At 48.0% G+C, this 12,186-nt stretch overlaps 1 protein-coding gene across 2 annotated transcripts in view; it reads right to left on the bottom strand.

Moving 5' to 3' along the window:
- The window catches only part of LOC146197556 (uncharacterized), a 115,069-nt gene that overhangs the window by 55,305 nt on the left and 47,578 nt on the right, over positions 1 to 12,186 (bottom strand). For both annotated transcript variants that reach the window (XM_084599461.1, XM_084599460.1), the window contains one exon: positions 2,144 to 2,447. In XM_084599461.1, coding sequence (XP_084455587.1) covers positions 2,144 to 2,420 — 277 coding nt within the window. In that variant the 5' untranslated portion in view covers positions 2,421 to 2,447. Of the gene's footprint in view, positions 1 to 2,143; positions 2,448 to 12,186 lie in introns of those variants that run through there.

Genomic DNA, 12,186 nt, shown 5'->3' with positions numbered 1-12,186 from the left:
GTCCGTCGCGTTCACCTTCTGATCCGCGTATGCGCTGCCTCGTACGAGTCGTGAAGAGAGAGCCGGACAGGCCGCGAAAGAGAGAGACGCGCACGCTCGTTTTGCGGGAAAGACAAAAAAGGTTACTTTTGTTAATGTGCAAGCTTTCCAAGATTATAATGTCCCTATCTTCGCTCACAGTGCAGCAATAAGTAATTGTGCTAAAGTTCCACTGGTTCCACGCATGCGCAGCGCAGCTTCCTTGAAGCGAAGTGTGCGATACGTATTCCAAGTGAAAACTGCTGTTTGCAAAGGAAACCACGGGCGAATGAGACGTACGTTTCAATTTTATTGCAATGCAAAAGGGATGTGGGTGCAGAGCTGCGAAAAAAGCGTTTGCAATTTCTGCGGCGTCGCTAAGCTGGCCGCTGCAATCACGCAGGCCGTGACTGCAACGAGCCACGCTGATTGGTTAGGCGTAGGGACGTTACAGATGACGCCGTGACAACGCGCTACACCCTGATTGGTCAAAATGTCAATCACTGATTGGAATCCATAGACGCAAAAGCAGAAAAATGCACTTCTTCACTGAGTTATGCAAACGCTCCTATATAACTCCGGGATTTCGAGCCACTGCAGCTGGAACCCACACTGCCGCAAGGAAGAAAAAGAAAAAAAAAAAAAAAAAAAAAAAAAAAAGGCCTGTAAACTTTCATTTAATTGGAACTTCAGTCTTTTGTTCACTTCAAGAATACGGATGTTGGTCAGAAAGCCTACACTATATACCAATCCCACGAGGGCATTCGCAAAATATACGGTCGTATAAATGTCTTAGCGAGTCCGAACTGAAAAAGCCAACAATAACAGCATTACAAAAGGTTGCCGGGCCAGTTGGTACATATTTTCAACAAAAAAACTGGACAGAGAAAGCAGTGCTCAGAACAATAACAGATTTGTGCATCGTAGCCCGTTGCGGAAGGCAAGCGTTGACCGTACCATTTGCGCGGCTCCAGCCCGAGCACACGTGATCGTATTATCATGAAGCTCGAAAACAAAGCCCACGCAATTCATAGCGAAGTACCCCTTTTATCCCAAGTTCTCAATTCCGGTACCAACGTATATACATCACCCACGAAACAACGATTTGTTTGGCAACCGCCACGGCCCCTCGAAGGTCGCAACCCCCATCACGATTTCGAGGACCAAAGGTCGTCTGTGCGAATCCCTCGCACAAGTGAGGATTCAGCTCGAAAAACAATTCTGTGCGCCATATGGTGCCGATTCGTTTGGCACCATTCGGAACCCTGTAACTGAAATGGGTGGACCGCAATTTTTCCACCAGTGGTGATTGTAAGTGGCGATACACACCAATTCTCAGGTGGAATAATAAGGCCGGTCGATAGATAGTCGGTAATGCAGTGGTGGTGAGGGGCTAATAATGACGTCGCATATGATGGACCAGGTGGACACCATTGTATGGGTGGTCATGTGGTAGCTCAAAATTATTTACAATGCCGTACATGTCACCATGGAACCTATAGGCCATCTTGAATCTGAGAGCGACGGAGAAACGGACATCCCTAGGGACCTATGTTTGGTTTGGTTTGGTTTGGTTTGTGGGGTTTAACGTCCCAAAGCGATAGACGCCGCCGTAGTGGTGGACTCCGGAAATTTCGACCACCTGGGGTTCTTTAACGTGCACTGACATCGCACAGCACGCGGGCACCTTGCTTTTCGCCTCCATCGAAAAGCGGCCGCCGAGGCCGGTATTCGATCCCGCGTCCTTGCGTCCTTGGGAACAGTAGTCGAGCGCCGTAACCACTGCGCCACCCCGTCGGGCCTAGGGACCTATGTGCATTTACTTATGGTAGCAGTGGTGGAAGTATGTGGGACTCAAGACGACTCGGGCTTTGAGCGACGTCGAAGTAGAGAGCTCCGATTTGATTGCAACTATATCTGGGGTTATTTTAACGTGCACTTGCATCGCACAGCACACAGGCGCCTTTGGCGTTTGGCTGTAGGTTTGTTTGTCACTTGATGTGTGCATTGATGACGAATTTATGATGTCTCTCAGTACATGACGCCATAAGTAAATCCGATTACAGACATAAATTCACAATGCTGCCGCTTGTGACAGCCCGCCAATGATATAGCGACAGCTTACCGGACTTGTCGTTGAGGGCAGATAGAGATGACGCCGCGGACAGTGGGGTCCTGGCGCCCGAGCCCCCGCTGCTCAGCGGCGATGGGCCCGGGGCAGAGGCAGCCGATGCTTGTGCCGACGAAGTGAGCGTGGTGGGCCTCCGCAGCTTGCTCGGGGGCCGCAAGGCGCCGCCGACCGCGGAGCCCGTCGAGGCTGCCATCAACGCCGGCGGAGGTGGGCCGGCGTTGCCGTTGGAGGCGGCGGCGGTCGCCGCAGAGTCGCCGCCACTGCCGCTCATGGCTCCGCCGTCCAGGACGGACGACGACTGCATGGAATCACAGAAAGAAAAAAAGCAATCCATTGAAACGGTATGAACAGCTAGTGCAATAACTTGAAGACGTTAAACCAGATCATACTTTTGGCAACCAAATTAGAATTATCATTACGCCGCATCAGCCCTGAAACTAGCCAGATAAGCGTACTTGATAATACGCTGTGCTGCAAAATTCGCATATATAGTCTATCTTCGCCATCAACTTCTCAACAGTTTTCGTTTAAAATTATGTTTTCCATTTTAATTCGTGAAATCGATAACGAAGAGCATAAAGACCGGGGGAACTGAAGTGTGGAATCGGCCACAATCATGAAATTAAAATTACAGAAAAAAATAAAAAGAAAGTCGCGTGCCGTGCTTCAAAGGCGTATGTATACATTGAGGCGTACATATGAAACAAATTGCAGGAAACATGCTGAGCGTAAGCTTTCCTATTTTTTACTTTTTTTTTTCTTTTGCGAGCGTTACGGTTGCATCGTGTCAAGAAATACCTCCAGCTATCACGATTAATTAAAAAAAAAGCTATAATAGCACCGAGTCCTTACATTGAAGTATAATTTCCTTGAAAATTCCGCGAGCACAAGTCCGCCGACATCGTGACTAACTTGCTGATTTCTCCCTAACTGGAGTCATTTGTTCTCACTGTGCTGCTGGCACTGGGAAAGCAATAGAATGATATATTCCGGCTATTCCACCTCGTTGGCGCCAAAAATTCACACAACAGTGCTGCCGAGCTTTCGTTTTGCCACTACGCGGATCGCTACATAGAATTTGCCGGAATTCAGTAAATAACGTGTTTTTATTTATTATTATTATTATTACTATTACTATTATTATTATTATTATTATTATTATTATTATTATTATTATTATTATTATTATTATTATTATTATTATTATTATTATTATTATGTACTTTCACCTTCGTTTTCAGGTTGCCGAACGAAGATTCCGACGTCACAAGCTAGTATGAGATCACGTGACGCAGACAAAAGCTGCAATATGTACGCTGCTTTGTAGTTTTATTCCACGCAAACTCTTACGCTACGCTGTTCCGCAAGCCGGAATGACAGAGACTGGACAAAGAGCTATACGTACACTGCATTTTTTTGTGAGTCCCATGTGATCTCATGAATACTCAATTGTGGCGCCAGTAGTACACTGCAATTTTTGCGAATCGCATGTTATCTCATGACACGCCGGAACCATATTTTGGCAGCCTGAAACCATAAGTGAAACTGTCTTGATCTGGGTTATAATGCACGATTCGCCAATGACAGTCTACTTTGCCGAGGATCATCGGAAGAACCCAAATCTCGTTCAATGCGCCGACAGTAGACAGGGCGTAATTTCGCGGTGAGGGGTCCAGGAAGTTAACCAAGCCAAAAGCGCAGACAGTGCATGCAGACGCGAGGTGGAAAGTGCAGACTGGCCTGCAAATTGTGATGACACAGTGAAAGCGGGCAAGAAACCGGCGCCTCTGACGCAGGCATATTTATAATAGTGCGGAAACAAAGGCCCGGAAGAGGAACCCGGCCGCTGCCGACTTTCTTCTGTTCCTCAGTGGCACGCAGGTTATGGAGATGACCAATCTCTTTCTCTATGGCAGGGGAGTGAGAGAGGGCGCAGTGCGGCGCAAACAGTTCACAAAACGAACAAGGGCGCCCCATGCGACCCGTGGAGCACACCGAAGTGCTGCAATCATAGATAAATGTATAGGTCCACTGTATACACATGCACCCGATACGCAATTCTGAAGAGTGCCCCGTGGCTGCTCGAATAAGTTCGAACCGAACACCCAGGGAGAAAATGACAGCAGACGATGCTGAAGAAGGGGCGGGGCTTCCCTCTTTCAATAACCATCTTTCTCCGCCCACAGGCCGCAACCGGTGTTGGCTAGCGACCAACGATTACGCCCAAATCGTAGACAGAGCCACAGCCATAAAACTTGGCTGTTGAGGCCGGATGAAACAATGGGGTCATTACAATGATCATCACGAATAGTAATGAGCAATTCAGTGCTTACACGTTTTGATTACTGCCATACGAACTCACAGTATATATGCATTCTTTGGGTGAAACATTGAGGCCACCCTCCCAAGTCTGTGCAAAGCCGATCTATCTATTTCTTTGAACGGCACTTGGCCGAAGGCATGCGCCCACGGCAGACGTTTCCAACGCGCGTGGTTGTGGGAATCGAAGCAAAGTGTATGGGCTACTGACCCGTTCGATCATACCCTCCGTATCGTAACCAACCATTGCTAAGTCGCCGTTAGGCCTCTACACAGACTATAGACAAAGTATTGCGCCTATCTATGACTGCACGGACAAGTCGATTTAAGCTCACTACGAAAGGCAACGCGAGTATCGTACACTGCGCATACTATACGATGGGCAACACAAAAAAAAAAAAAAAAAAACTCCGTGCACGAATAATTATTCGATGCAGTCACGCTTTGAACCACTGCGCAAACGAATATGTGGCCAGCGTTTGTACTCCCTGAACCGTTTCATTTACGAACGCCAAAGTGTCTAAATAAGCAAACTCCTAAACAGATTGTGTGCCTAACGCTTCGACGTTCAATAATGCACAACACGAACTAAAAAAAAAAAAAAAAAAAAAAAGAAAAAGAAAAAAAAGGAAGAAAAAAAAAGAAAGAAACCACGTTTTCGCTGCGTACGCTATAATCACATACATCTACCCGGTTCAGCTCAATGCAACAACACACGGCGCGCGCCTCGCCAGTTTGCGAACGTCGCGGGAGGGCATATAAATGCTGCACGGGCAGCGCCAGACGCTACCGCAGCAGCGTTTTGCAGTCCTACGCGAACTCGGCTGAAATACGTCGTGCGCGTCGAGCGACCCGACGACACGCGCTCGCGTTTTCCAGAGCTATCGGCGCGGTGACTCAGCTGTCGCGGAGAGCAGCTTACGTGCCGGAGTGCATTATACCGCCAAACATGGCCTCTGAAGCGCACGCGAAGCAGCGCTCACAATGTGAAAAATAATGTCCGCTTTCCACCTCGTCGCCCGATTCCTGCCTGTGAGGAAACACGTAAGCTTGAGAAATCCTCACCGTGTGGCACAGTGCGCGGTTTTGAAAATAACGACCGTCTGAGTGGCCTTTCCGCCAGCGGCGCGAGCGAGTAAGCAAGAAAAGAGTTCGTGTGTCTGGGATTGTCTTAGTCGGCCCGAGTGTAAGGGCTTCACATCCACACGGCCTAACCTGCGATTTCTGCGACTCTGGCGCATAAGGAACATGTAGTGTATGTATCTCAGGTGTTTTGAGGTGCCATATTTCCATGTTGCTGCAGGTAATGTGTGCCACGGAGCGCAAATCGAATATGGGATCGCAGTACGTTCCCAAGAATAAAATAACTACTGCCATCAGTCGTATTTGGGACCACTTTACGGTGACAGCAGGGCAGCTTCCTCAACTGCGTTAAATGCAAAGCCGTCGTGCTAGGCAAATCCCTCGCACTCCTTGCGGCCAATACGAATGTTATACAGCCCTATCCGGATCTGGGAGTCATTAAATTCGACTTGTTACCTTTCCACAATGCTGCAGGGACTTTAATTCATCGAGTAAGCTTGATAATTTCAGGGTGGAATGCAAGGGGCCTGCACAACAGTCCAGTGACAGTTTTCGATGCAAAAGGAAGCGCTGCCAAGAACCCAACGTTGAAAAGCTGCCTTACTCATGTCGGGACACTCGACTAACAAGCTTCGCTTCGCCACACGACTGTCTCACCGCACCGGCGAGGAGGAGAAGAGATATTATACCGTGTAATCCGACCGATACAGCACACGCGCGCGCGTCATGTGCGTACTGCATATGCTTGGTGCATATATTGGCGCATACGCGAAGTTCACTCGAACTGAGTGCTTGCCGAAGGCATTCTTCCATACATATACATCGTCGAGGCTAATTCCCTCCCCAGGACGGATACGGTTCAATGTAGCCTTCCAAGCGAGCTACACCGTGAGAAAGATAACGCGGGGGTTTAATTCGATACGAACAGCTACGAACATTGCCAAGCGAAATGGGGCGAAAGGTTCCTTACACCAAATCTCGGCAGAAGCTCTCACGCAGAGAGATGGAGAAACAAGATAGATACGAGCGCACGTGCTCAGAATGACGAGTTACACCCCTGGGCTCATTAAAAATTCAATTCCTGCAACAAGCGAACCGCGTCTCCAGAATGGACCATTAGTCCATTTTGTTCGTCTTGCCGGAGCCTTGGCGCTCCTCTAATGGGTGCACAGATTAGGAGATAAACGCCTTCCTTAAGCCACCACTCGGAAAGCGACGCAAGGAGAATCGGCGGACGCCTGAACATTATGCACGCACCAGACACAACCTCCGAGAGAGCGTAATGGACGTCGTCTGCGCATGTACGCTGCATGTCCGAACATTATGCGTAGACACGGTCGGGCCGTCATTTGGCTCGGCGTTTGAAGGAATACGAAAAGCCAAAAAAAAAAAAAAAAAGAGAAGACAATAAATAAGAAGTGCCCGGATGAGGCAGCGTGATTCAGGAGTGGGCGAGCGCATGCGGGCAGTGTACGCTAACTACGTGTATACAGCTATTGCCGAAAGCAGCAGTTAATGAGATTTCAAATATCGTGTAACTACGAGCATATACCAAGTTCAACTTGGACCAAAAGCAACCGAACACGAAAAAACAAAAACAAAAAGTGATGTACCGTCTTAGCCAAAAGTAACCAGGCTGCATGTTTTGCTTCTGACTTGTATTACAAAACCAATGAGGATTCCCACTTTACCACAACTAGTTAAGAAGTGAGGAGAGGTGCTCAACTTTGCATTTAGAGCTGCAGAAGTGGTATGAATTTGCTACCACATGGCTGAGAAGCAGCCTGGTTACTTTTGGCAAAGACGGTACATATAAGTAAGCCATAACGGGCGAATGACTTTCAGTACTCGCGTTTAAATCCGCTTCTTCGAGCGCGGCGAAAAATTAAAAATTGACCCACTTCACTGGTACCCTTACTCCACTCCGTGTTCTCTAAATCTCACTGGTTTCTTAAAAAATGTCCTATTCTGACAGAAAGAAGAAAACAATATCAAGTCACGCTACAGGAAAAACAGCAGGGCACCATGCCTGCTTATATTATATTCCATACCATTGTCGAAGGCTACACAGAGCTAACCAGATCCGAGATGTAGGAAGAAACAGCCACATTTTATCGGAGAAACGGATGAGAAAAGCAAAACCGGCCCGGTTAAAACAAAACGAAAAATGCCCGCTCGCTTTCTAAACGGAGTCTCGAGCGCGTCCGCGCAGGGCCCCACGCAGCGAACCTTGACCCGTCTCCACTGCGCCGCCTTCGTACGCGCGCACAGCGGAGGCACGGGGCGTTTATGAGAGATACACGCGAACGAGCTGCTATAAACCTCTCTGCAGACATAAAAACTCCCTCTTCCGAATGCAGCAGCAACGCCACTGCCACACCGTCCTCCAGCAGGGCTCGCGTGGGTGCCGTGCATGCTGGTGTGATGGGGCAAATTTACCCGAACCGTGTTTCTGGGCGCCATCCTTGCACAAGCAGGGCTCAGGCTTATTTACTGCTGGCGGCATTAAGAGCGCGGTGCATTTTTAGTTGATCCCAATTATCGTTTCTCGACTCAAGGCACTCTGGTCTACTACAGGGCTCGGATAGACCCGCGCCCTGTGTATAGATAGGCGGGAGCGCCTTGGAATTCTGCGAGTATACGCGCCTAACACCCCCTCGTTTGTTTGTTGTTGATTGATTGAAACCGCGTTTATTCCACTTTTTTAATGCGCCGATAGGCGATACGGTGGAAAGTGTTTGTTGTTGTTGTTGTTTTCATTTTATTTAATACGGCTAGCTGCTTTTGTTTTTGACCCGGAGTGACAAAGTGAGTACATCGTGTCAACACCGCCAAGACTTCTTTACCACATATTCTAGTTTGCGATAGAAAAATAAAATAATGCTGAGGTTTAGCGTAGGTTACTTCCCCGTGCGTGAGGAATCTGACTAAAGCAATGCAGGAATGGCGCGATGCAAAAAAGAGAAAGGAGCTAAAAGCAGTTTGAACAAGGGCACTCTCGATCCACCCCTATACATGGCCGTTTTCAAGAAAATATTACTTTTCTGCATGTTCGCTATAGCGAGGCCGCATGCCGCGTCGGCGAGAGCGTGTGCTAGCTAGCGCATATATATACCATCGACAGAGGCAAAGCCGCCCACCCGTCCAGGGGGCTTTACTAGGCCAAGTTTACAGCGTAGGTTACGCACAGACGGGGAAACCGGGCTTGCACGTGCTGCACCCGCACAAGTGGGCGACACGACCAAGCAGCGGCACTCCTTCTGTCGTGCCACTTTATCAAGGTGTACTCTATATATACGCATGCCCCCGCGAGCACAGAGACTTTCCTTTGCCCCCTAGCTGGTGCAGCGGCGTGTCGCGAAAAGAGATCCGTTATACGATCTACACTCTAGAAATAGTCGGTATTATTTCATTCATCTCTCGTAGCACCACAAAACAGAAAACCTGGTCCCTGTCCTTGAAAAATGAAGCTTTACCAAATGTTTGGCAGCAGTGTAAGGCTTAACTGCAGAGCGTTTGTAGATTATACCCCCTGGGCATTGTTACATCGGGACTTGCGGCGCCCACATCGACAGCTTCTCAATCGGAGTTCCCCCTGCTCTCGACGCTCTTCAGTAGCCCGCAACATACTTCTGCTCCCCTATTTTGAATTTACTTGGACCAAAGATCTTCGCACCGAAGCCTGGCGGTCTCTTTGTGAAACCTAACCTAATTGAACCTTAGACCTGACCTACCCCAACCCTACAATAAACTGTCATGAACTCATGATGTTCAACGACAACCGCATTTTTTTGTACTATTTAAAGGTAAATTGATTGTAATGCTAACTCCGGGTTAAACTAGCAGTATAAAAGAACCCTAAGCAAGCCATATACGGCAAACTGCCACGAGGTAGTTGTTGCAAGTTATTGGCGAAAATATAATACGGAACCTGCCGGCGTAAGCCTTGGTCGGTGAACTTCCGGTGCTCCCTTTCCGGTACTTCTGTCAATGGTCTCGTCGTCGCCGAGACCCAATTAACGCTGATCCCCAACTGGCACTACTAACCATTCTGACAACCGTGCAGTGTGATGTCGATATTTAACCAGCAAAACGTGAGCCATGGCACAATTATATCAGCGGTAAAACATTGACCTGTTTTAAATGTGGGCGCATTATAGCGTATAGAGAATATGCACTGGGGAAAAGGACCAAGATCGGCATTTTATTATCAGCGACGCAACGGCGGCTATACATAGCATCCATGATGGAAGTAGTGCAAGCGACGACGACACATAAGCCCTGTCGTATTTATTTCTCTCCATCCTCTGCGATACATCAGTCATAAGTCCAATCCAACTAGCCCAGCTTCCAAACCCGTTAAAGTATACGAGAAATGAGAGTATACCCTCTCCGCAGTTTCAAGTATGGAAATAACAGCAAGGCGACACGGCAAAAATAAGAGAAACGCATGGGCGCGGAGTGGCGCTCTCCTATCAATGGCTCCGCTTTCAAGGCACTTTTCATTCAGCGATTTTTTTCTGCACTTCCGTTTCCCCGCACAACACTTGTTCTTTGAGGCACGCAGCGTTCTTGCGCCAACATCGCCAGGCAAGGCGAGTATCGATGGTGACGGCGATGTGCGCACATTAGGATGGAAACGAAAGGAGACGACGGGTGCAGCACCAGCGGAGCGTGCGGATCACCGTATCTCCACGCTCCACCGACCAAGCATGAACGGAGGCATGGGAACGGCGAAGAACGAAGGTTCTTGCGCATTCCGGGCACCCCCATCCGCGACGTTAGCAAGGCGGCAGTGCATGAGTGTGTGGACGCGTAGTCCGCAACCACATGCGAAGGTGATCAATTGCCGGCCAGAGGGAATCGAACTGACGAATCAGAATCCTTTATTGGATCGCTGGCGGCGTCCTTTCTCCAAAGTGACAACCTTATGTGCATATGCACGGTAGTCGTTTTTTTTTTTTTTCTTTTTTTTTTTTTTTTTTTTTTTTTTTTTTTTTTTTTTACCCTTGTGAGCAGGAGCGGTTATTGTCGCGCTGAAATTTAAGTCATGATGGACGCGAGTGAACAATACGAAAGGGGAGGGGGGGGAGAGGGGGAAGGGGATATATCACGGTTGAGCGTTTCTCGCAGCGCTATAGGACTATCTGTTCAGAAACTTTTATGTGAAGCAACACATATATCGTGTTTAAGGTTCTGGCAGCAAAATTTGCCAACTTGTATATGCGATGCCTCAAGTCCCCGAGTATACCAGAACTTTGGAAGAAGGCACTAAAGTTAAAAAAAAAAAAAAGTAAATAAAAAAAATGGCACCTCAAGAACATTAAGAAAACTTAGTGTCTGCAGACTCACGCTAAAGTAATAACTGGAGCAACCGCAGGATTGTTTTCGCAATGGCTGTTCAAAAAAATACAGTCATGCCGCGTGGTATCTGGGCGCCCAGGTAGAACTGCATAATTAAAAGCCAGATCATGCCGGGTGTTTCCGCAAACACTTCCGAAAATTCCTAACCTGATTCGAATAGAAAAACAAAATTCAGGAACGAACTCTCAGCCACGACCGAACGTATACTGTCCCAACTGTTCCAATTATATAGCTAATTAACTTATTAATTGAACAGGATAGGTAGTCAGGGCCAATGAGGCGTTCGAATCTCTTTTCGAGACGTTTCAGTACCAGCTGTTGAAACAAAGAGAAAACTAATTTTCTAAATCCCTGCAAACCGAAGAAATCCGGCGCCTAGGCGCGCACGAAGCTCGGAGCAAACGCGACATCTGCTGGGCTGATCCAAGCATGCCTCCGGTTCCTTGTACAGCCTAATAAATGTTTTCACCACCACCTACTGCGTTGCGGTATGGTAACAAACTATAGATGCGGGTCACATTGAGAAAAATTCGTCTCCCGCAGGCCAGAAGCTGGAAAACGACAAAAAGAAGGACGCCAGGGTGCATATTATTTTCTATTTTTCTTTTTAAGAGCTGGAGAAGGGGGGTAGTGGGGAAGAGCGTCAATCTTGCAGTGCGTTAAGTAAAGGAAATAACTTAATTATTGGCCTTACCAAGAAGAGGGATTATTTCTTAGCCTTCTAACCATGCTCCTGGCTTCAGGTTTTGCACTATCAGCGACAAAGGAAGCAATATTCGGCCTTAAGTCTTGTGCGGAGATTGGTTGATTGATTGATTGATTGATTGATCGATCGATTGATTGATTGATAAGCCTTATAGGGGAAAATTGGGGCTAAGGGTAGAGGGTTAGGAAAGAGCAGTAGTCGGCAGTCCTCTGTCCAGGGAGTCTGTTGGCCTCAGCAGCGGCTCTGGCCCGCTGCACCAGCATTAGCTGATGCTGTGCGTCCGAGTCGGCTAAAAGGTCCTCCCACTGCTCAGGACTAAGGCTATCTAGTTTAGGCATTATGGGGCTTGCCCTACATCCCCATGTTGTGTGTTATAGTGTAGCAGTGTCTCCGCACCAGACACATTCGCTTTTGTATTGTGTTGGCCATATCTTGTGGGCTCTGTTTGGATATGTGTTTGTTTGTAGGCGCCTAAGTGTAGTGGCTTGTTCTCGGCTTAGTGTGTCATGTGGAAGTGCGTACTTTCTACACCTCTCCCTACACGCTCGCATTGTTTCCTCGTATG

Source organism: Amblyomma maculatum, chromosome 3 (assembly GCF_055883805.1).
Source record: "Amblyomma maculatum isolate TAMU_Amacu chromosome 3, ASM5588380v1, whole genome shotgun sequence".
NCBI lineage: Eukaryota > Metazoa > Arthropoda > Arachnida > Ixodida > Ixodidae > Amblyomma > Amblyomma maculatum.
The sequence above is the reverse complement of the archived record's forward strand: the minus strand, read 5'-3'. Positions and strand labels throughout refer to the sequence as shown.